The sequence below is a fragment of the Pezoporus wallicus genome, unplaced genomic scaffold (genome assembly GCF_028554395.1).
Source record: "Pezoporus wallicus isolate ANWC-B61680 ecotype Strahan unplaced genomic scaffold, APGP_CSIRO_Pwel_v1 contig_3952, whole genome shotgun sequence".
In the NCBI taxonomy this organism is placed as follows: domain Eukaryota; kingdom Metazoa; phylum Chordata; class Aves; order Psittaciformes; family Psittacidae; genus Pezoporus; species Pezoporus wallicus.
The window spans coordinates 14,328,267-14,348,634 of record NW_026635034.1 but is presented as its reverse complement, the minus strand read 5'-3'; the positions used below and the strand labels follow the sequence as shown (position 1 = coordinate 14,348,634).

General features: G+C 41.9%; 2 protein-coding genes across 6 annotated transcripts in view; both read left to right on the top strand.

The window, feature by feature from the left end:
• Positions 1-12,558, top strand: part of TBC1D2B (TBC1 domain family member 2B) — a 28,003-nt gene extending 15,445 nt beyond the window's left edge. The window contains exons 5-13 of the mRNA XM_057399832.1: positions 86-312; positions 1,624-2,016; positions 2,904-3,014; positions 4,539-4,732; positions 5,258-5,752; positions 7,441-7,558; positions 8,269-8,454; positions 9,742-9,863; positions 11,817-12,558. Coding sequence (XP_057255815.1) covers positions 86-312; positions 1,624-2,016; positions 2,904-3,014; positions 4,539-4,732; positions 5,258-5,752; positions 7,441-7,558; positions 8,269-8,454; positions 9,742-9,863; positions 11,817-12,012 — 2,042 coding nt within the window. The 3' untranslated portion in view covers positions 12,013-12,558. The remainder of the gene's footprint in view (positions 1-85; positions 313-1,623; positions 2,017-2,903; positions 3,015-4,538; positions 4,733-5,257; positions 5,753-7,440; positions 7,559-8,268; positions 8,455-9,741; positions 9,864-11,816) is intronic.
• A 5,429-nt stretch (positions 12,559-17,987) lies between these two features.
• Positions 17,988-20,368, top strand: part of DAPK2 (death associated protein kinase 2) — a 48,409-nt gene continuing 46,028 nt past the window's right edge. For 4 of the 5 annotated variants that reach the window (XM_057399819.1, XM_057399810.1, XM_057399801.1 and 1 more), the window contains exon 1: positions 19,298-19,430. The gene's annotated coding sequence lies outside the window, so the exon portion shown is untranslated. Of the gene's footprint in view, positions 18,096-19,297; positions 19,431-20,368 lie in introns of those variants that run through there. The other variant, XM_057399793.1, reaches the window with a different exon arrangement.

Below are 20,368 nucleotides of genomic sequence, written 5' to 3'. Positions count from 1 at the left end.
TGAGCATATTTTTAAAAGAAAATCTGAATGCTTTGAAATGCCTTTTTATGAAGTGAACCGAACTAGAAGAAATTGTTTTATGCAGGACTGACTAGTTCAGCTTTTCCATTCGATTTTGGCCGCATTCCACACAAAACAAGGCGCCCGTTAAGAGACATGATTGCATCAAGCAAAAACCGGAACAGCAGTGACTCTTCTCCAACCGAGTGGTATGCTGGTAATGGGAACAAACTGGTTTCTGAACTGCAGCTGAAGTATCAAAGCCAGCAAGAAGAGTTGGAAAAGCTAAAGAAAGATCTTCTGAGCCAAAAGGTAATCATGACTTCGGGCAAAGTGAAGGAAAGCAAAGGGCTCTGGCAGGTGATAGTGAGTTTACCCTTTATGGCTGCCTAACTGCATTAAGCACTGGTTGTTTGTTGTAAAATAATAGTGCTAAATGAGCCTTTGTTTACAGAATGTCTTGAAACAAGAAGGACCCAGTTTTACATCTGTTGAAGATCTGAATAGAACTTGGATTTGCATGTTGTTCATTAACTTGGTTTGCCTATCTTCCTTATGTTCTGAAGCTGGCTTTGTCAGTGTCTGCCAGGATCCTGGCAGGTAATCACAGCTTCTTTTGCCAGTAGTACATGTAATACCTGAGGAACAACTTCTTCCAAGTCCTTTTTGGTTTGGTTGCTTGGTTTTTGATTCTTTAAAGTCTGGAGGAGAGAGTCAGGGAATGGGGCTGACACCTGCCCCCCCAGTGGTTTTGTAAATGATAGGCATAACCATAAATCTACGTATGTAGATGTATCTACTGCCCTCATATAGTGTTCATGCTTGTGTGTCCTCATAATTCTGATGTATTAAATACCCTGGTTTTATCTGAAAAAATTCTACTCATTTTAAGGGGTATCTGTGCAATGCCATGAGCAAAGATACTTGTTTGTCTTTTTGTAAGGTGAGGGAAGAGGAGATGAGAACAGTAAAATTGTTAGCTAGGTGTGTTTTGAAAAAAGGGTTCTAGCTCAGAGCCTTCGATGCTGTCCTTTTGCAAAGACCACAGAAACTCCTTTCCTCCCTTGTTGCAAGTCAGTTAATTGCTTGGCTCATTCTATGGCAGGACTTTCTAAAGAGCCCTCTAAAGACTTCTTTTTCAGTAAAGTGCATGGTTTGGTTTCTGCTGCTTTCTCTGCATCTTTTAGGGAAGAGAGCAATTAGTTATCCTTCCCTTTTCTATTCTCTAATGTTCACCTGTTAATTTTTGAGGTTCAAGCCCTCTTCCAATTTAAGCCATCCATATGGTCAGTCATTGTAAAGTGGTAGCCTGCTAGGAATCATGGCATGTGACAGTTTTTGAGGCCTGGTTGGATGGGGTTTGGAGCAACCTAGTCTAGTGGAAGGTGTCCCTTTCTGGGGCGGGGGTTTGGAACTGGATGGGCTTTAAGGTCCCTTCCAACCCAAACCATTCTATGGTAAGTGTTTCCTTTTTTCCTTAGAGTATGACCATGAAGTCCTTATAAGTTGATGATTCAGAAGCAAAACCCATTCCAGAGCTTTCCTGTGCCTGATGTTAGATTTCTAAGTTATAAAACATAGAAACTCGAGATTTCCTTGGAATCTTTTCTTTTTAATTCTCAGGAACTTGTGCGACTTCTGCAGCAAACGGTCCGATCTTCTCAGTACGATAAGTACTTTGCAAGCCGTCTTTGTGAGGGGGTTCCCAAAGACAAATTAGAGCTGTTGCACCAAAAAGATGACCAGATTTTGGGTCTCAACAACCAGCTTGAGAAGTTAAATCTGGAAAAAGATAGTCTCCAGCAGGAAGTAAAGAATCTGAAATGTAAAGTTGGAGAGCTCAATGAGCAGCTGGGTATGCTGATGGAAACAATCCAAGCCAAAGACGAGGTGATCATGAAGCTGTCTCGTCAGCTCAGCGAATGTGAGGATAACACATCCTCTCAAAGCGGAGCAGTAAATTCTTCCGTGGCCACCTGTACTAATAAGGAACTACAGGAACTGGACAGACTAAAAGTAAGAGCAATATTTGTGTCTTGATGGATAGAGGAATCTCTACTCCCTGTAAAAACTTTGTAGTCTGCTTTACTGTTTAAGGAGATCACTACAGCAATTCTCCAAGGTACATGTCAGCTGAGGCTTTCTCTGTTATGTGAACTGTTATGTGGCAATCTGAACAGGACTTTATACTTTGAGCTGGTCTGTACATCTATAGTACAGTGTCCCATACTTTGAGTAACTTAATCATTGGTGTAGAGGAGGAGTGATGGGAGAAGTAATCAAAGGAACAGGAAAAAGTAAGAGGAAAACACTGGAGTTACTGAAGTTAGCCACTGTGCTCTAAACATGCTTTCTTGCCTTTGGGTGAATTTATTCCAGATTAATTAGCATTCCAAGGGATTTGGGATACAAGAAACTCGTATGAAATACATATAAACATACATCATTTTCTTTCCTGTATGTGTGCCTGAGAAGTTCTAGTTTCAATTGTATTTTCTAGAACTCCATGGTCTTGGCACCAAGCAGACCAAAGCTTGTAGATGCTCTGGAGTGCTGGAGTATTGCAGTGCTGGTAGGGTACCATCATTCCCTCATCCCACAGCCTCAGGTTTCAGAGGTAGTATTTGTAGCCAGGAGCTGAGTGGGTTGGGCAAGGAGGCTGCCTTCTACTGGGAGCTAGCGCTGGAAGGGAAGCAGATGAAGTAGAGCTCCACCCTATACAGCACTGCGCTGTGGTTGGCATGTGTCTGACTTACGTGAGAGCTAAAACTACTGTTTGATTTGATATGTTTAATGGTAAGTCCTTGTTCTGTATTCTGAGGTAAAGTTTCTCAGGCAGTCACATGCTGTTTGTAAGATGTTCTAATGAAAAATACAGTTTGCATTTCTTTTTTTACCCACAGGACAATCTTCAGGGTTACAAGACCCAGAATAAATTTTTAAATAAGGAGATTTTGGAACTTTCTGCTCTACGAAGAAATGCAGAAGCAAGAGAGAGAGAATGGCAGGCGAAGGTCAGACTAACACATCCTGTTCTCATTTTGGCAGTGTCTAAAGCAATTTTCCAAAGTGCACTTGTAAATCTACACAGGGAGCATAACTGTGGAAGGGGAATGGAATGACTCGAATGTGTGATAGTCTAAAAAATCACATTCCCCCCAAACGCAGTCCGTACAGACTAGTTTTGCTGAATGGATTCTTAAAAGAAGTAATTGACTTTAAAATTGTGTTGAGTAGAACTTTTCCATCACTTACGAACACAGGCGTGTGTATTTGTGGAAACAGTTTCCTTGGAATTAAGGCTGTTATGTTCTTGAATTACGCAAAAGACAGGATGTGTGTGGATTTGATATGTCATTGGAGTAGAGCATGAAGGATGGTTATGGTATGTAACTATGGAAGCATGTTTCTGTGCGGATGAATTTGAGCGTAGAGAAGTTGCAGGTAAATAGTGAATATTTCCATTGCCAGGGGCTAGGAAAAATACACACATCCATATCTGTGGCAAGATACCGGTAGCTATGTTTTGCTGGGGTTTGCTTTTGGTTTTTTTGCAATGATGCACACAGTAGCCAGGTCTAAGTGCTGTCTTTCTTGCACAGAGGTGGGTGTTGACAATTCCTACATGTTATTGCCTAACTTGTGCCTTTAAAATGCCATTTAAATTCATGTTGTTCAGACGTGTAGATTAAAGCTGCTATTTCATAGCAAAAGTACAGGTGGTAGAAAACCTCTTGTCTACTATTCTCCATGTAGTTTAATGCCAGCCAGCAACTAAGTACTACAGAGCCACTTACTTACCTCCCCTGGTTGGATGGGGAGGGCAATCAGGGAAAAAGCCAGTAAAACCTGTGGGTTGAGGTAAGAAGTTTATAGAATAGATTTATATAATTGTAATGAAAAGGGAGACAACAAAAAGAGAAATAAAACCCAAGGGAGACAAATGATGCATAATACTACTGCACCACCCACTGGTTGATACCCAGCCTGACTCGAGTAGCAGTCTGCCCTTCTGGGTAACTCCCCCCCGGTTTATATGCTGGATATGATGTGCTGTCATATGGAATACCCCTTTGGCTAGTTTGGGTCTTTCCAGGCTTCTGGTGCCCCTCCTCACTGGCAGAGCATGAGAGACTGAAAAGTCCTTGATCAGGGTAAGCGCTACTGAGCAACGACTCAGTAAACCATTGGTGTCTTATCAGCATTATTCTCAGGTTAAAGCCAAAACACAGCACTGTACCAGCTACTAGGAAGAAAATTAACTCTATCCCAGTGAAACCAGGAAATGTCTTAAAAGACTCAATGTAAAAAGCCACAAGTATCTGAGGTGTTATTTCCAAGTACTTTATGTACAGAATTTTACAGTAGTGTAATAAAATGCATATGCCACAAAAATGGGAAAGTAAATCTGACTGCTCTTGAGTTACAGGTTTCTAAGCAGCATAAGCTAATAGAATAATATTAAACCAGATTTTAGAAGAAGTGTGGTACAAAGCACATTTCTGAAGACTTCTAACAGTACGTGTTGTTTTCTGCAGTACACAAGCTTGGAAGCCAAACTCTGTCAGATAGAAAGTAAATACTTGATCTTGCTTCAAGAAATGAAAAATCCCGTTTGTTCTGAGGAGCAGAGTCCTGCTCGTGAGGTCATCACACAGCTACTGGAAGATGCTTTGAAAGCAGAAACTAGTGAACAACCAGAACAAGCATTTTTCAAACCACACCTGGTCAGGTAATGTGGTCCTATTGTAATAAATGTCTGTGTATCTTGGTCAGTGGGCCCGGTTCTAACACTGGAAATCAGACAGTTGGGATATATTTGCAGGATTTGGGGGTTTCAGTGTATTTACCTTCATGCATATCAGTATCACCATGAGATGCTTTTGGCAGTATACGTACATGTATTTTATTTAATATACAGTAGAAAACTCAAATATTGCCATATAGCTGCTGAAGGTGAGCTACGGAAGAGATGGGTTCATTGGAACTTGATCATGTTCTTAAATATGCTTCATCTGTGTAGTAATAAATATTGGAATATGGGCATGAAATCTTTTGTATGTGGAAGTATAAAAATAATTCTTAAATAAAGCATGTACTTTTGAAATATTTAAATAATAATGGTTAAAACTTGAAAGTGGGAAGTGCCTTGAGGAGGGATATTTGCAGTGACTTTAGGATGGGAATTGGAGAGTTTCAGGGCTACTGAACACATTTTTTTAAAGCCTTTTTTCTTCCCCCCCCCCCTCCATTTCAGTGAATATGATATATATGGTTTTCAGACAGTCCCAGAGGATGATGATGAGGAGAAACTAGTAGCAAAATCACGAGCTTTGGACCTAAGATCACTTTCTCTCAGTGAAAACCGAGAGATCTCCACAGGAGTAAAATGGGAAAACTATCTTGCCAGCACAATGAATAGAGAGATGATGCGCTGTGTAGAACTGAAGAACCTTATTCGATCTGGAATTCCTCATGAGCATCGTTCCAAGATGTGGAAGTGGTGTGTCAATCTCCATGTTAAGAAATTCAAGGACAGCACCGTTCCTGGCTACTTCCAAACCTTGCTTCAGAATGCTCTGGAAAAACAGAACCCTGCATCTAAACAGATTGAGTTGGATCTCTTGAGAACTCTGCCAAACAACAAACATTATTCCTCCCCAACATCTGAAGGGATCCAGAAGCTGCGGAATGTGCTGCTGGCATTTTCATGGAGAAATCCTGATATAGGATATTGCCAAGGACTCAACAGGTAAGATTTTGCAACTACGCAGTGAAACACTTACTGAGCCTTTCAAATCACGTGTATAGCAATGTGCTTTTGGGCAGGCATTTGCCTTATGGTTTGTATGTTCAGGGTTTATGTTTTAATAAACATCTATCATATTTCTTTAAGACAATAAAAAAAGAATTACCAGGGTCATTAAACTTGTAAAATCAGCTTGACAAAAGAACTGGTGCTGGAATTGACACACATTGACAAACAAGCTACTTGAATGTAGTTTTATGTTCTGGGGGATCTTTTTGCATGCAGGAGTTTGTTAGGATTTATTTAGTTAGTTATTTTTTAAAGCAAGCAGAAACAAATGCTTGAAAGTTTCTGGGTTGGTTTTTTTTCCGTCCTGTAAGGTCACAAATGCCAGCGTTTCCCTCAATGCCTTCAGTCAGAATTGCAGTCATCAGCGTAAGGATGATTCTAATGCTACAGGGAAAAGACAGATTTGAAGTCGTTACAGTTGGCATTTGCTGAAATAGTTTGCTATTCTGAGATCTGTAGTAAAGGAAGGTGTTGTTTGAAGCACCCTCCCCTATAACACTGTGGGTGTCAATTGGTGCACTAATTTATGTACTAGTAGAGGCAGTGAATAATGTAGTAATGGAAAGTATTCTTTTTCGAAGTATTCACCACTAGTGGTTATGCTCTGTGGGTAAGTCATATTTTAAGTATTGCTGCTGTGTCACAAGACGTGTGAAGAACAGAGCTGCTGCAGTCTCAGAGCAAAACACCTCTGGTGTCTAGAAGGTGTTAGAAATGCTTTTGCTAAATTTAAGCTTTCTGTGCAGCATCATTTTATCCTGCAGCATTTTGGGGTTTCCTGTAAATAATTCTGCACTTGGGTATACTTGTAAACCAGCAAATCAGGTATTTATTCCATGCTTTAGTTCTCTGAAGCTTTCAAAGTGTTATCACCATATTAAGCTGTGTAGCATCAGAAGCAATTCATGTTGTTACAGTTCCTCTTGCATATAGGCAGGCATAAAATAAGTTTACTTGGAGAAAGATCTTGGAGGTAATCTTTCATATTCTAACAACTATCAGCAATATGAAGTTACTCTCTGTTGGTTTTTTTTTTTCCCTTTCATAATCCTCACTGGAAACAGGAAAACCAGGAATGCTGCTGCTGTTTAATCTTTTTCTTTCTTCCCTACTTTAAGAAGTTGCTGGAACAAGTTTAGTCTCTGATAAGTTTTAGAGGCTTTTTATTCTCCTTAAAAGACAATGGTAGATAAGACAAAAGTGTTCTTTGCATTTATCTCAATGGGTATAAAGTACACTTGCTGAAAAGGATTTTTCTAAACTTACAACAACTTTGTGTGAGGTGCAAGAACCATCTGTGCTTCTCCCCTTCAGGAAAGACACACGAAACTCTGGGACTTGGAAGCTTCTCATTATTTTGCCATAGATCCTGGAAAAATGGCATCAAGCAAATCACTGTGCATTTGTCATACCCTGTTTTCTCATTTAACTGAGTAAGAATGCTTGTTGTGGCTGAGAAGGCATCTCATTGCCTCAGCTTAAATGTCACGAAGTTTTGCTCTTCAGTGCTCCTGTTACTACATTTATTTCTGCTGAACAGAAATAAAGGCTTTATTTTTATTGTTTTTAATATATTCTGTGATACTGTAATAATATTTTTCTCACATAAACCCTATTTTCAGGTTGGTAGCAATTGCACTTCTGTACTTGGAACAGGAAGATGCTTTTTGGTGTCTAGTAACAATAGTGGAAGTTTTCATGCCTCGTGATTATTATACGAAGACACTGCTAGGATCTCAGGTATGTGCTCTGCCACAATAAAGCCTGGTCCTGTAAACTGCAGCCAGTTGAAACCTTTCCTCTCAAACTATCTGATAGGCCTCTTGGTGAATGTGCTGAGGTGACAGAGGTGACTTTCAGGCACCAGGGCCTTTGCCTGGATAAGGGCTCTGAGGACAACACTGAAACAACCGTTCAGTGATCTGCCCTTAACCCCTCTTTGGATTATTAGCTTTGCAATAGTGAGCTGTTTTATCATTTCTTTCCTCAGTTGGGAGGGCAGGGGGAGGTTGGTTTTGGGCTCTGTCAAAGGGGGAGTGAGAATGCATTTCTCCAGGATGTGAGCAGTATATGCTGTAGCTCTCCTCTGCTTCCAGATGATGTTCTGGCACCTGCTGCCTCCTCTAAGTATTTCTGCAGCTTGTTCTCTGCTCCAGTGCTCCTGCACCAGTGCAGCAGTAGTGACCAGTTATAGGAAAACATCTGCATGTGAGGAGCCCTGTGAGACTGGTGCTTGATTGTCAAGTAAGAAGCTGTGTCAGCAAGGGTGGTGTGCATTAGGGTGGCCACGTATGTTTTGGGTGAATCTAGCCTAGAAGTGTAACTAGACAGCCCTGGGTTTCCTGGTTAGCTCTTGAAAAACTTGCACTTACAGTTTGGCAACAGCCCTGCTTAGAATAACATATGTTGGAAAATTGAGAGCAATAATACCGTGTTTGTCATCTCTTTAGGTTGACCAGCGAGTATTCAAGGATTTAATGAGCGAGAAGCTTCCACGACTCCATGCTCATTTTGAGCAGTACAAAGTCGACTATACTCTTATCACTTTCAATTGGTTCCTTGTTGTATTTGTGGACAGCGTCGTCAGCGACATCCTGTTTAAAATCTGGGACTCCTTCCTCTATGAGGGACCAAAGGTGAACTGAATGAGCTAAGTTATTTCAGTTGTTACTTGTTAACAAAATGCTGTGGGGTTACTGAGGGCAGGGTGGAGGAAGGTTTTATCACTCAAATCCTGTCAGTTATAATCACTGGTAAAAGAAAAAGGAGGTTATGTGCATAAATAAGTTTTCCATTTTACCTTTGTTCTGCGAGTTAACATCTTGAGCTACATGGAAGAATTTGTAAGTGCTGAGTATCATCCTTTCACCACCCACCTTTTTTTTAATCTGAAAAATAAAGCTATAGGCAGTGTCCTGCATGAAGCTATCCATCAGTTTTAAGTAATCATATCAAACTGAGAGCTACTTTATGAAGAAGGAAGCACAAGCTGGAAGTGTTGAAAGGATGTAAAAATCAGTTGTAACCAAGTGTTAGTGTTTAGCTTGTCTCTGCAGCAACTGTTTGTGTTCTTTCTACAGACAGTGAAAGTACAACTGACACAGACTGACTGTCTGGGCTCCTTATCTCATAAATTAAGGGGTGGGGCTGAAAGAACTTTCATGTGTTTCGTACTTGTTGAATTGCAGTGAAATAAAATCAGTGCAGGATCCAAACACAGTAATAACATGAATTGTAGGCAATTGGAGAGAACAGGAGAGTTATAAGTAGACAACAACTGTGTGTTAAGGAGATTTCCTGTTGGCCTCATCTGAGCATTCTAACATGCAACAGTATTTTGGTTGTGTGTTCATTCAAGTAGTTTTTAAGCATCCTGGTATTTTGTGAAGGGAGCCAGGTACAGACTGAGGAAGTTTCAGAATGAAGGGAAGTAGTGCTACTTCCAGCTTGTGCCAGAGGTGATTGACAAACTGGTGTCAGGAGGTCCATCAGCATCAGACCCCAGTGCGATGGGAAAATTCAAGGCATTGGAAAACAACCTGTTGAGAAAGCAGAGCTTAATTTTATCTCTGAAGAAACTTAATGAATGTGTTCCGCAGGCCCAGCAGTCTTCGCTCTGCAGCTGAATTAGGAACTCAGAACTTTGTAAGAATGTGTGTGTTATAACCCCAGTATTGCGTTCTGGATAGACCTGCAGAACGCAGTCTTGGTTACAGCCACAACCCGAAGGTTTTGGCAGCTTATGGAAATGGGGGACAGGGCAGGAAGGGAGCTTGAGGGAGGTGTGATTATAGCTCAGATTCACTCTGTAGAAAGAGTAACACTTAGGAAGAGTAACGCTTTTCCTTCGAGTTTATAATAGATGATAATGAGAGTGCATTCTGTTCTTGTGAAGAATCAGACATTGTGTGTGTTTTTATCAGGTAATATTCCGATTTGCCCTGGCACTTTTCAAATACAAAGAAGAGGAAATCTTAAAACTGCAAGATTCAATGTCCATCTTCAAGTACCTCCGATATTTCACACGCACTATACTTGATGCTAGGTGGGTAACTCAGACTTGTGCATGACTGAAAGACTTGTAGTGGGGTGTGGAAGAAATCTGTTGTGGGGTTTTCTTTTATTTTGGTTTTATCTCCATCTTAATTTATACATAAAGCAACAAGAGATGAAACTAACTACGGAGATTTCTCCCCAGTAGCTGCATCTAGTGGAGACAAAAGCACATGTAATGAATGCACGATGGTAAATTTTTACCTGTGATAGAGATTACTGTGCCAGATTGGTCTGGTTTAGCAGTTGTATCGTGGTAGCAATAGGTCAGAATGTCAGCTCTAGGTGAAGTCTCCCCCCACTGCAGATACAGCTTGCATAGTAAAATGTTTTATGATATGTAAATCCACATCCTGGTTCATTTATTAAAAACATGAGCTATGACCCACTAGGCTTAGATCTCTTATGCATCGTTAATTCATAGGCTAATGCCACATAACTCCATCTGATTTTAAGATTTACTTTGAAGCAGAGAATGCAAATTAGTTCCTCTTCTTTAGTCCTTGCATAGGAATTGCAGTTTGTAAATTAGAGTCTGATGTTTTTAGGTTCCTAGTTCTACTGTTCTACTGTAGAGCAGTAGATAAATCTTAAAAAGAGGTGGAGGTGTCATACTGGGCTTGGTTTCATGTTTGAAAATGTTTTGCGCAGATACTAAAACTCGCTGATGTTGAATTCAATACAAAATCATATATTCTACACTGAGGTGTTTGCTATTGTAATAAATTCCACATGAATTGAGGCTTATACTTTGGCTCTTACTGTAAGAGCTTTTTATCATTTTTACTTCCTGTGTTTCAGTTTTGACTGGGGTGAAGTTAAAACTGAATAATCTCTCTGTGTGCTAAAAAGGCTGGCTGGAACCAATGCAACCGATTTAAATAGTAGAAGTGTTGATAACAGTTATGTTTACTCTGCTGAAATCTCTCCAAACACTCCTGAGGGGGAGTTGCATGGTGCTTTGTATTTTAGCATTCCCCCCTTTATCTGAGAAATGCTGGGCAGTTGTTGTACTCAGCTGTCTGTGACCAAAACAAATGCTGACTCATTCCAAATCTGGAAGTGACCGGGAAGTACGAACTTCATTCTGGTAAGAGGGAGTGCATATTTTTAACAGAAAACAGTAAATAAAACAAAGTTGTAGATGTTTTATAATTGATAAATAGGTTATTTTAGAGCTTCTGATCCCATGTGTAATATGAAGTACCAGTAGTACCACCGCAGAATCGCCAGTAACTAAAGGATGCAAAAGAAAAGGGGAGAAGGAAACTAAATCTTTCTGTTCTTGCCTAATTTGAACAAAATTTTGCTACTTAATCAGAGCTGCAAATTTGGCTTTCCCTTCCTTTCCCAATTAGGAAAGAGAAATGATGCTTTGGCTCTCTTCTCAACCCTCTGTGCTGAAATGACCTATTTTAAAGACTTCTAAATTGCTGGAAGAGATCTCATTTTTGGTGTTAAAAATGAACTAATTTGGTATCTTTGGCCGAACTCAGTGCATCAAAGATACCTGCAATGCCAGAGGGACTTTTCACAAGGGCAGGTAGTGACAGGACAAGGGGGAATGGCTTTAAGCTGACGGAGGGGAGATTTAGATTAGACATTGGGAAAAAACTATAATGAGGGTGGTGTGTTTCATTTTTGTACAGGTTTTACAATAGCAAAGTTTACAATAGCAACAAGAACTTGGCCAATGAAGCCATGGTGGCTTGCAGGTGGTTTGCCAACTGTCAAGCATTTGTTAACACTTTGATACCTGAAATAACTTTAAAACTGAGTGCTTTATAGAGCTTCCTTGCAATACTGGTAACATCTGAGACCTATTCAGGTATGTGAAGGAGACCAGTGATACCAGCCGCATGCTAAATACTTAGATGGATGAAGTTCAAAACTGACTTTAAAAACCCCAAGTATGATTGTTTGTCTTCTCATGTGTAACTCACAGGAAACTGACTGGTATTGCTTTTGGAGACCTGAATCCTTTTCCATTGCGTCAGATCAGGAACCGGAGGACCTATCACCTGGAGAAAGTGCGTCTTGAACTAACTGAACTAGAAGCCATTCGTGAGGATTTCCTGCGTGAGCGAGAGACATGTGTTGAAAAAAGAGACCTTATTAGTGATGATGAGGAGGATAGTTGAAACCACTCAACATAAACTTTTTTCTTTGGGATCATGACCAAAGTGAGTTAACCTCCGAAACACTTTATTAATCCTGTCAAACAGAATGTAAAACTAATTCCTTGGAAATATGCAGGACAGATTTCCAAACCCCAGCACTTTGAGAAATACTGCTTTGTATGGAGGCCAAACACTTCTGTTTACATTTATGTTCATGGAATTGTATGTAGAGCACTTAATATCTGTCTCAGTCAGTCAGATGAATTGCTACTTGTTTTCTCACAGCGCACTGTTAGTGCCCGTATGTGAAACGTCCACACTCTGTTTACTACATTCATTGCCATTCTGTGGGGTTTTGTGTAGCACAGGTTCAGTGTGGGAAGACATCATACTTTTTGGTTTCGTGTTGGTTCAATAAATGGCTTTTCATCATGTTGTCCTTGAATAAACTAGCCATTCCTGAGGTCACAAAGGATAAAGGTGTGGAATGAAGTGCAAAAAGAGCTTTTACATTCCTTTGTCTTTTTTTTGAGGAGACATGAAATGGATCATCAAACAGAATATATGTACTTAAAGTAAAGGTAATTACCTTTTCATCGCTGGATGTTCAGTCATACTGAAACAGTGATACCAAACATCAATTATGTTTTACTGTGCAGCTGTGTTGATAAAGATTCTCCTTAATGCAAAGGGGCTTATAGATCAAATTCTGTTTAGTCCATTTTATTTCTAATTTCTTCGTCTCAAAAAAGCCACAACCAAAACTCAGCTATTATGGAAGAATGGAACCTGTCACAGGAGCACCATGTTTTAGTAGAGGTTTGTGTTTGTGGTGTAATTTGGTTTATTTGGGGGTTGTTTCTTTTTGTTAATGTGTTTTAATGCTTCTTCCTATTTAGGGCTTAAAATAAGATGAACTCTCACTCTTCAAGAACAAACATAGTATTCTTTTTGCATGAATGTATAACTGTTGTACAATAGTGGTAGCAATAGGATTCCTAAAACAAATGTTTATCAGTCAGAGGATCCTAAAGGTCACAGCACACACACAGGAGTTCACGTTCCTTTTCCAGCAGAAAAATGCAATATTCTCTATGTGCTCAGCTTTGCTGTGAGTGTTGCATCCACATCCTCCAAGACAGCTGAAAGGAAACACTTGGGGTGTTTAGCTGTAGTGTTTCTGGCTGTGGAACTGTGATTGGAGGCCATTCTTTATCATTCAATGATGAGCAATACTGTTGAATGGTTCTGATGAGGAAGGTTTCTTTCTTGCTGGCTCTTCTTTGGACTTCTGCAATGTTCTGTCTTGAGCCTTTGGAACTTCAGAATGCTGGATTGACTTAAATGTTGTATCTGAATATGTTGGGATAAAAGTAGCATTCAAATACTGGGCAGCAAATCACAACTCTGGGGAAGTGGGGAAGAAGTGGCAAAAACCAAAAATGGTGGTTGGGAATGGTCAAGAGCCTCAAGCTTCTGCTTTGAGTGTTTTCTTTTGGTTTTCTGAGAACAATTAGGACCTCTTTATCCAGAATCCCCATGTAATTGTTTTAGAAAACCTGAGTGTGTGTGGGAAGAAATCCCACTTCTGTTTCACAGCACTTTTTTTCTTGAGAATGTATTTGTAGCCTTCTCTAAATCAGCATATTCTCAGTCAGTTTATCTGGAAGGGAAAGACTTCATCAGTGGTGAACATTGTAACTTACAGGACTACTTCGGATCTAAAATGTACACTTGTATGGCATAACTAAATTAGCAAACAAATCCTTGCCAATGAGGGACACATTGGATGATCCTCTCGATTTGCATGTTATTTCTCTTCTAAAGTGTCCCCTACCTTGTGTGTTGTAAGCAGTAGTTTGGGGGGTTTTTATTTCCCAGTTACTCTTGTTTGTGTACCGGAGTTTATTAGGCAGGTTTTTCATATTATTGCATGTACTGTATTTTTTACTTACAATCAGTGTTTGAATATAGAAATGGGACCAGGTTTTCTACTTTTCTAGTTAAGCTGTTTTGGTTATGAAAGAGCTAGTCTCTAAATCAATTTGTAATGTCTGGCTTTTTGGTTCGGTTTTGATTTAATCTTGTTTTCAAGTGTTAGATGAAATCTTACTAAACTGAGGATCTTCCTGGCAGTGGCAACAGTTGAAAGGTTAAGATGAAGAAATTAGAAGTCTGTATTGACCCTCTTCTTACAAATTGATTATTCCTGGGTTTTGAGTCTTCACTATGAACTAGCCCTGTGACATTAGGAGACGTTTTCAGACTGATCTCATTGAAGTCCTTAGGTTGTGAAGATTAAACTAACTTTAGGGCAACTGTTTAGTAAGTTGTCTGGCTGACAAAACATGACCTGCAATGTTACAGGACCATTTCTGATTGTTAAATCTGTGTGTATGTGGTGCTGTGTTTCGTTCTATAAGTTGTTACCCAATTGTCCTGTAAAACTAAGTACTTCTGATTCTTATGCCACTGTGTGAATTCAGTACATGAATGTTTGAAAGCTTATGGAAATTGTGTTTCCTCTGGGTATTTCATTAGCTTGCAAATATGAAATGAGTTGATGCTGTTACATTCAAATTCCCAGCGAGCTGTTGATTTCATTTTGTTAAGCATTGTTACGTTACTGATGCCTTAGTTGAAAGGTCAAAGAATTGCAGAGGTAACTAAGCTCTGACAACTAGAAGTATACATAGAACAAAAATGAGATGCATATAGCAGGAAGCCATGTCAGGGGAAGCTTGCCTAGCTGTTGCAATGTCTTTGGGTGACTATTAGTTTTCTAGCAGTGCTTTCTCTGGTAACTTTGAGGAGTAGTAACCAGCTAGGGACATGCAAGATACACAGGCAGCATTTAAACCTGATGCAAAACTATAGTGTGACTCAGTGGCCTGCAAAAGCTGAACTGCATAGATACCAAGTGTTTGTATTTAGAGGTAAACTTCTGAAAGAGTGCATGAGAGTTAACATTTATATCAGCCACTTAGGAGGGAATTGAGTTGTTAATGCAAATAAAGACTGCTAAGACTCTTCTTTAACTTCAAGGTCATGTACATATGTGCAGAGGTCCTTTCGCATCTTCATACACGTATGCATGGCTTTCCAGTGAAACTTCTTGTTATTTGTTTAAAATGCTCTGTTATCTTCTGTTAAATAGGCAAAAAATCGGTGCACTACACCTCTAGCTATTGAAACTGCACAGTATTTCAGCTTTACCTGTCCATGCATACAGGTAGTATTATCATACAGTGTTATCACATTGTTTGGTGGTTGCTTATTTTTTTTACCAGCCGTGTAATCAGTATGTCAAAGATTTTTTTGTTGCCCTTAGGTGTCTTCTGTGAGAGATTCTCCCTTTGCCCTCAGTCTTTGTAAGCATGGTAAGATAGTTAAATAGAAAGGGAAAGATTGGTTTTGTTTTAGTTCCTTAAGACATCAGGAATGAATGAATGGTCTTAAATTTGACAGAGTTTGTATGTTAGTCATGCTTAACTGAGAAATGGAAAATCAGTCAATGTCGTGGAATTCTGTAGCTGTTCAAGTGAATGTTCCCTTAAGTGCCATGTTAGAAATCAGCAATATGCGGTACAAGAACTCTGAATCACAGAACATAAGTGACGCTATTTTCGTAAAGATTGATGTAAATTAAAAATAAATTGTTTATTACTTTACAGCTTGCTCTGGTTCTTGTTTCTTTTTGTTTTTCCTGTAACAGAGGGAAATGACTGCAGGTGCCATCAGGACAAACCAGTAGCAAAGCTGGTGTTATTGTCTCATAATGTGATTTGAGAGAGTCTCTATAAAGGAATGTAGATAGAAATCTGGCTGTGAAGCCTGAAGATGTGAACTAGTGACATGTTGCATGCAGGGGATGCTGACTGGGTAAAGTGATGATTAGTGTCCTTAGTTTCTCAGGAGACAAGGGAAGGGGAGATTTAAACTTGTGTGAGCATTCACAGACTTCCTAGGAAGTCTATGATTCTATGTGCATTTGTATGGTATCTCCTGTACCAAAGGTCTTTTTAGTAGTCTTGGGCACTGATGTTCTACTAAAGCCTGTGGTAGCCAAGTGCATAATTATAGCTGCTTTGAAAATGTGAAGTACTGAACTAATTGTAAATCTAGTCTCTGTCTGTCTTTGAGATCTGATTTTTGCATTTTGGAGTTACCTTGCCTCCCTTAAAGAGGCTATAGAGTACCTCAGCTACTTCAGATATGAAACTTAACAGCAAAATGTTTGTGAGGGAGGAAAAATAAAAGTTGGAAGAGTTGGGAGATCACTTTAATTGCATGTCCAAGCAGATCTTTCACAGTAGAGGTACGTAGTTCACTATTCTTGTCCTCTGGCTCTGCTACAGACTGGCAAGCTGTTAAGAGTAGATACTGGCAGGGTTGGAAATGTGTTCAAAGGGGTTGCAAAACAGGATAGAGAGCAGCAATTGAGGCACGACATAACTATGGCCTAAAGACCTCCTATCCTGTATACTGAAAGTCTAAGTCAAAGGAATAAACAGAAAATGCTGGGAAGAGAGTGCACAGGGAGTGATGTCTTCACTTGGATGCTTGGCATATTTACGTTGTGTTCCCCTAGCAGCTGCTGTGGCCTCTTAAAGAACAGCTGAGGCTCCTGTTTCCTGCTTGATGCATCTGTTCCCAGTGGAATTGCAACAGGGATGTGGCTGATGTGTATAGCTGATGTATGTTGTTAAATACTTTATCTGTAAGAGCCACGTTAGAAAGGATAAACACAGCTTGCCTACTCTGAACTGAGACCAAATACCTGCAGAGTCTCACTCTCTGTTCTGGGTGCCCCAGAGGTGCAGAGAACGCACTGAAATCTGCTGGCATTGCAATGTGTCAGGTGTTCATTCTGTGGGATTTTCAGAAGTGCTAAACATAGCTTCCTTATCTGCAGCTCCTTGACCTCACTGGAAGCAGAATCCATGTAGTGCTGAAGCTGTAGGAATTCCCACACATGAAGTGCATTCACTCAGATAATGCAAAGGAAGGGTGTGCTCTGCCTTGGAAGTTTCCCCCCTGGAAAAGAAGGTAAAAGGTTCAATCACAAGCAAGTTAGTAGAATGGTGTTTTCATCATGATACTATGCTGTAGAAGGCATGCCTCCCTACAGTTATACCCACTTACAATGCTAGTTTTACAGAGGATTAGACTAGAAAGCAAAGTTCAGGACTGTATATTGAATGTGATACTAAAAACCCTAAACAGCTACTAAATAAGAAACCCAATCTCTTCTCTACCCTCAAATAGTCTGGGGTGTTGTAAAGAGAGGTGATGAAAACACTCAACAGTAGAATACGCCTGGTGCAAATTAAGATGATTTTGGCCTTAAGGTTCTCCTAGCTTCGAGTAACTGCCTCCTACCTGGTGTTTCAAATGAGGTGTACCTTCTGTGTGTACAAAACCGTTAAGTTTTTGCAGTGAGCTGACTCTGAGACTTCAGGTTTGAGCTGAAGAGCTGACTGTGGTGTCTCCAGGCACTGTGACTGGTGATTAAACTGTGAAATAAGCTGTTTACCTGGGACTCCCCCTTTGGAACATAAGGTACGAGCTTCCTTCTTTATCATTTCCTAAAGGAGATAGAGACACATGGTTAGTAGATGCTGCAGTGTTTGCTTGTGCTGCCTGCTTCAAATGGTACTCAGCTTTGAGTTTTTCTTCCTGTTCTTGTCCTGTATGCGCATAAAGGCTTTTGTCCTGATTGCCAGAGATGTTACAAAGAAGTTTATTAGTGTTCTAAGGGTAAACAACTAAACCACCTAAGAGCAGCATCTTACTTAAGCAGAACCTGTATTTTGGCTTGCAAACCCTATGGACGTGGTGTCAGGGATGAGATTCAACCTACCTTTGCTCTTCTTTGAGACCTTGCAGGGCTTGCCAGGAGACATTAAATTCAAATTGGGGTTATTCAAGGACTGGGGAGAGCTTGTCCTGATTTGTGTTCTCTCAGGTCAAACCATGCTGTTTTGTCCTTGCAGCTAAGAGGAAACAGAAGAGGAGGCCTTCCCTTTGTGCCCTTTCCCTTGAGAATTTGGAGGAGGATTGCTGTGACTTTCATGTGATCACGTCACATTGTAGAACTAAAGGTGAGAAATGAAATATCTCTATTTCTCTTTCAAAGCGTTCTGAACTCTTCCACTGCCCTCTGAAAACTTGATTATTGCTCCCATTTCCCGTCCTCCACCCTGTGTAATAGCAGATGCAGCCACTTTGCTTTCGGAACTGGGGGAGCTGGGTGGAACTCCTGGGCTGTGAACACCACTCCCAGGGCAGGCGAGCAAGGGCACAGTTCAGTCCTCTTCACTTGAAACAAGTCTGGAGCCAAGTTCCTTTTGAACTGCGATAATAACAAGAACTGCCCAGTATAAGATGCTTTTAAAGTTCATCTATCATTGCAACTGATTTCAATGGAAACAGCCTGCCCATTTATGTGTGATAATTTTCCATAGCTTTGCTTCATCTTAACCATGTGGAGGATTGGAAGTGAAGGCAGCCTGGCATTCACGTGTGATTTCAAGGTGTGAACGATACCACATCCTTCCTCATTAACAAGTGGTGGGTATTAACTTGCCCAGAATAAATTTAAGGTTAACGAACAGTATTTATTGCAGATGCTGTCTTGACAAGTGAAGAGGGAGACAGCCTAGTTTTAAAGGTTTTGGGAATGTCTTTAAGACAGGAGAGTGACCACATGTCATTGTTGGTAGCCAACATCTGGTCTAGGGCAGTATAAACAGTACTTGAAACCAGTATTGCAAATGTTTGCTATAGTAGTGTATGTTCTGCATTTTGAGACGCACGATGAGGGCTGGAAACCTGTGCTGCTCTTCGTTCCACAAGCCTGATGCTCACTGGGTAACGCTGAGTTTCAGACCACACAGTAAACTATATAGTCTTAGACAGAACAAGGCTTCTGCAAATGAAGTGCCTCTCTAGTGCATTCACCTCCTCAGCCGTATTTTCTTTGTATTGTTTTCACACATCCTGCATCTACTAAAGCAGAAGAAATGGGGTCCTCTCAGAGATGCTCCCTCAGCAGCCCGGGTGCGCGGTGCTGCTCCGGAAGGCTTTGTAAGAGCCAAGCCCCGACCGACACCTCAGCTGCGGGGACGCTGCGCTGTGCCTGCCCTGCTGCTGGGGCTGTTGCCCGGGGGCTGCGGGCAGGCCGCGCCCCCACAGCCCAGCAGTGCTGCCGGAGCCACGGACGGGCCTGCCCGGGTGCTCCCCGCCTCACGGGGCCGCCAGGGGGCGCGGGCTGTGTCCCCCCGCGGCGGGGCGCCCCTCCCACCGGCTGCTCCGGTGAGCGGCGTTGGCGCCGCCCCTCGGCCTCCTCCCGCCACGCGCGGCCGGCGGGACCCTGCGAGCTGAGGTAGCGGCGGAGGGAGCGCGGCGGAGGCGGACGGGCCGCGCCCTGCCCCGCGGTAAGTGGGCGCTGGGCCCCGCAGCCGGCGGCGCCGTGGGCTCCGCTCCGCTCCCCTCCCCTGCTCGGCGCCGGACCCCCTCCCCGTTCCTCTCTCCCCCTTGTGCCTCCCGCTCTGCGTCCTGCCTGTGTTGGGGGTTGGAGGCTGCGGCGGGCTCTGGGGACCCGGAGGGCCTCCCCCCATCGCCTGAGCGGTTCCCCTCAGCGTCGTGGAGGGGTCCCTCCGCAGGCCAGTCCGGTGGCTGTGGTGCCGCTCTGTCGGAGGTGCTCGGGTGGTGCCTTGCACTCGGGCATCCACGGCGTGTTCAGCGGTGTTTCCACCTCAGGCTTAAAGTGCTTGCTGTCAGCCGGGGGAAAAGACAGCTACCCCGGCCACCTCCTCAGTGAGCAGATCCCTCATTGCTGAGCAGGTCCCACAGGGGCTGGAGAGTGTGGTAGTTGCAGAAGTACACCGTTGGGTGTTACACACTGGCTTCTGTCTGTCCAAAACCATCAGGAGCTGTTGGTCTTGGGTTCACACCTCATCTTACTGGTGTCATTCAGCAAATGCTGTGCGACTTCAATACGTTTAGCCACAAGTTCCTCCCTGCCTTTTCCCTCCAACAGGTTCACTTGGGATCTGGTGGGTTCCTTGACAGCTCCTTCTCTGGGCAGTGAGCTGGGGTTTGGGGTGATGCGGCACAGCAGGGGCTGGTTTGGCCTGGCCTGCATCCCATTAGAGGACAGTCAGGAATGCAGGTGTAGATGAGAGTGTGGAAATAAGTGGCAATTGCTCCTGCTTTGGTGATCAGACCCCAGCTGTAGAAGGACCATAATCAGCAGGCTCCCTGGCCAACTGGCCCCTCTGGAGTATCTGTTCTGAAGCATTTGTAGTTTCAGACTTTCCTGCATCCTTTATTTGCTTGTGTTAAGAAATGTGGATCGCACAGGCTTGATCTC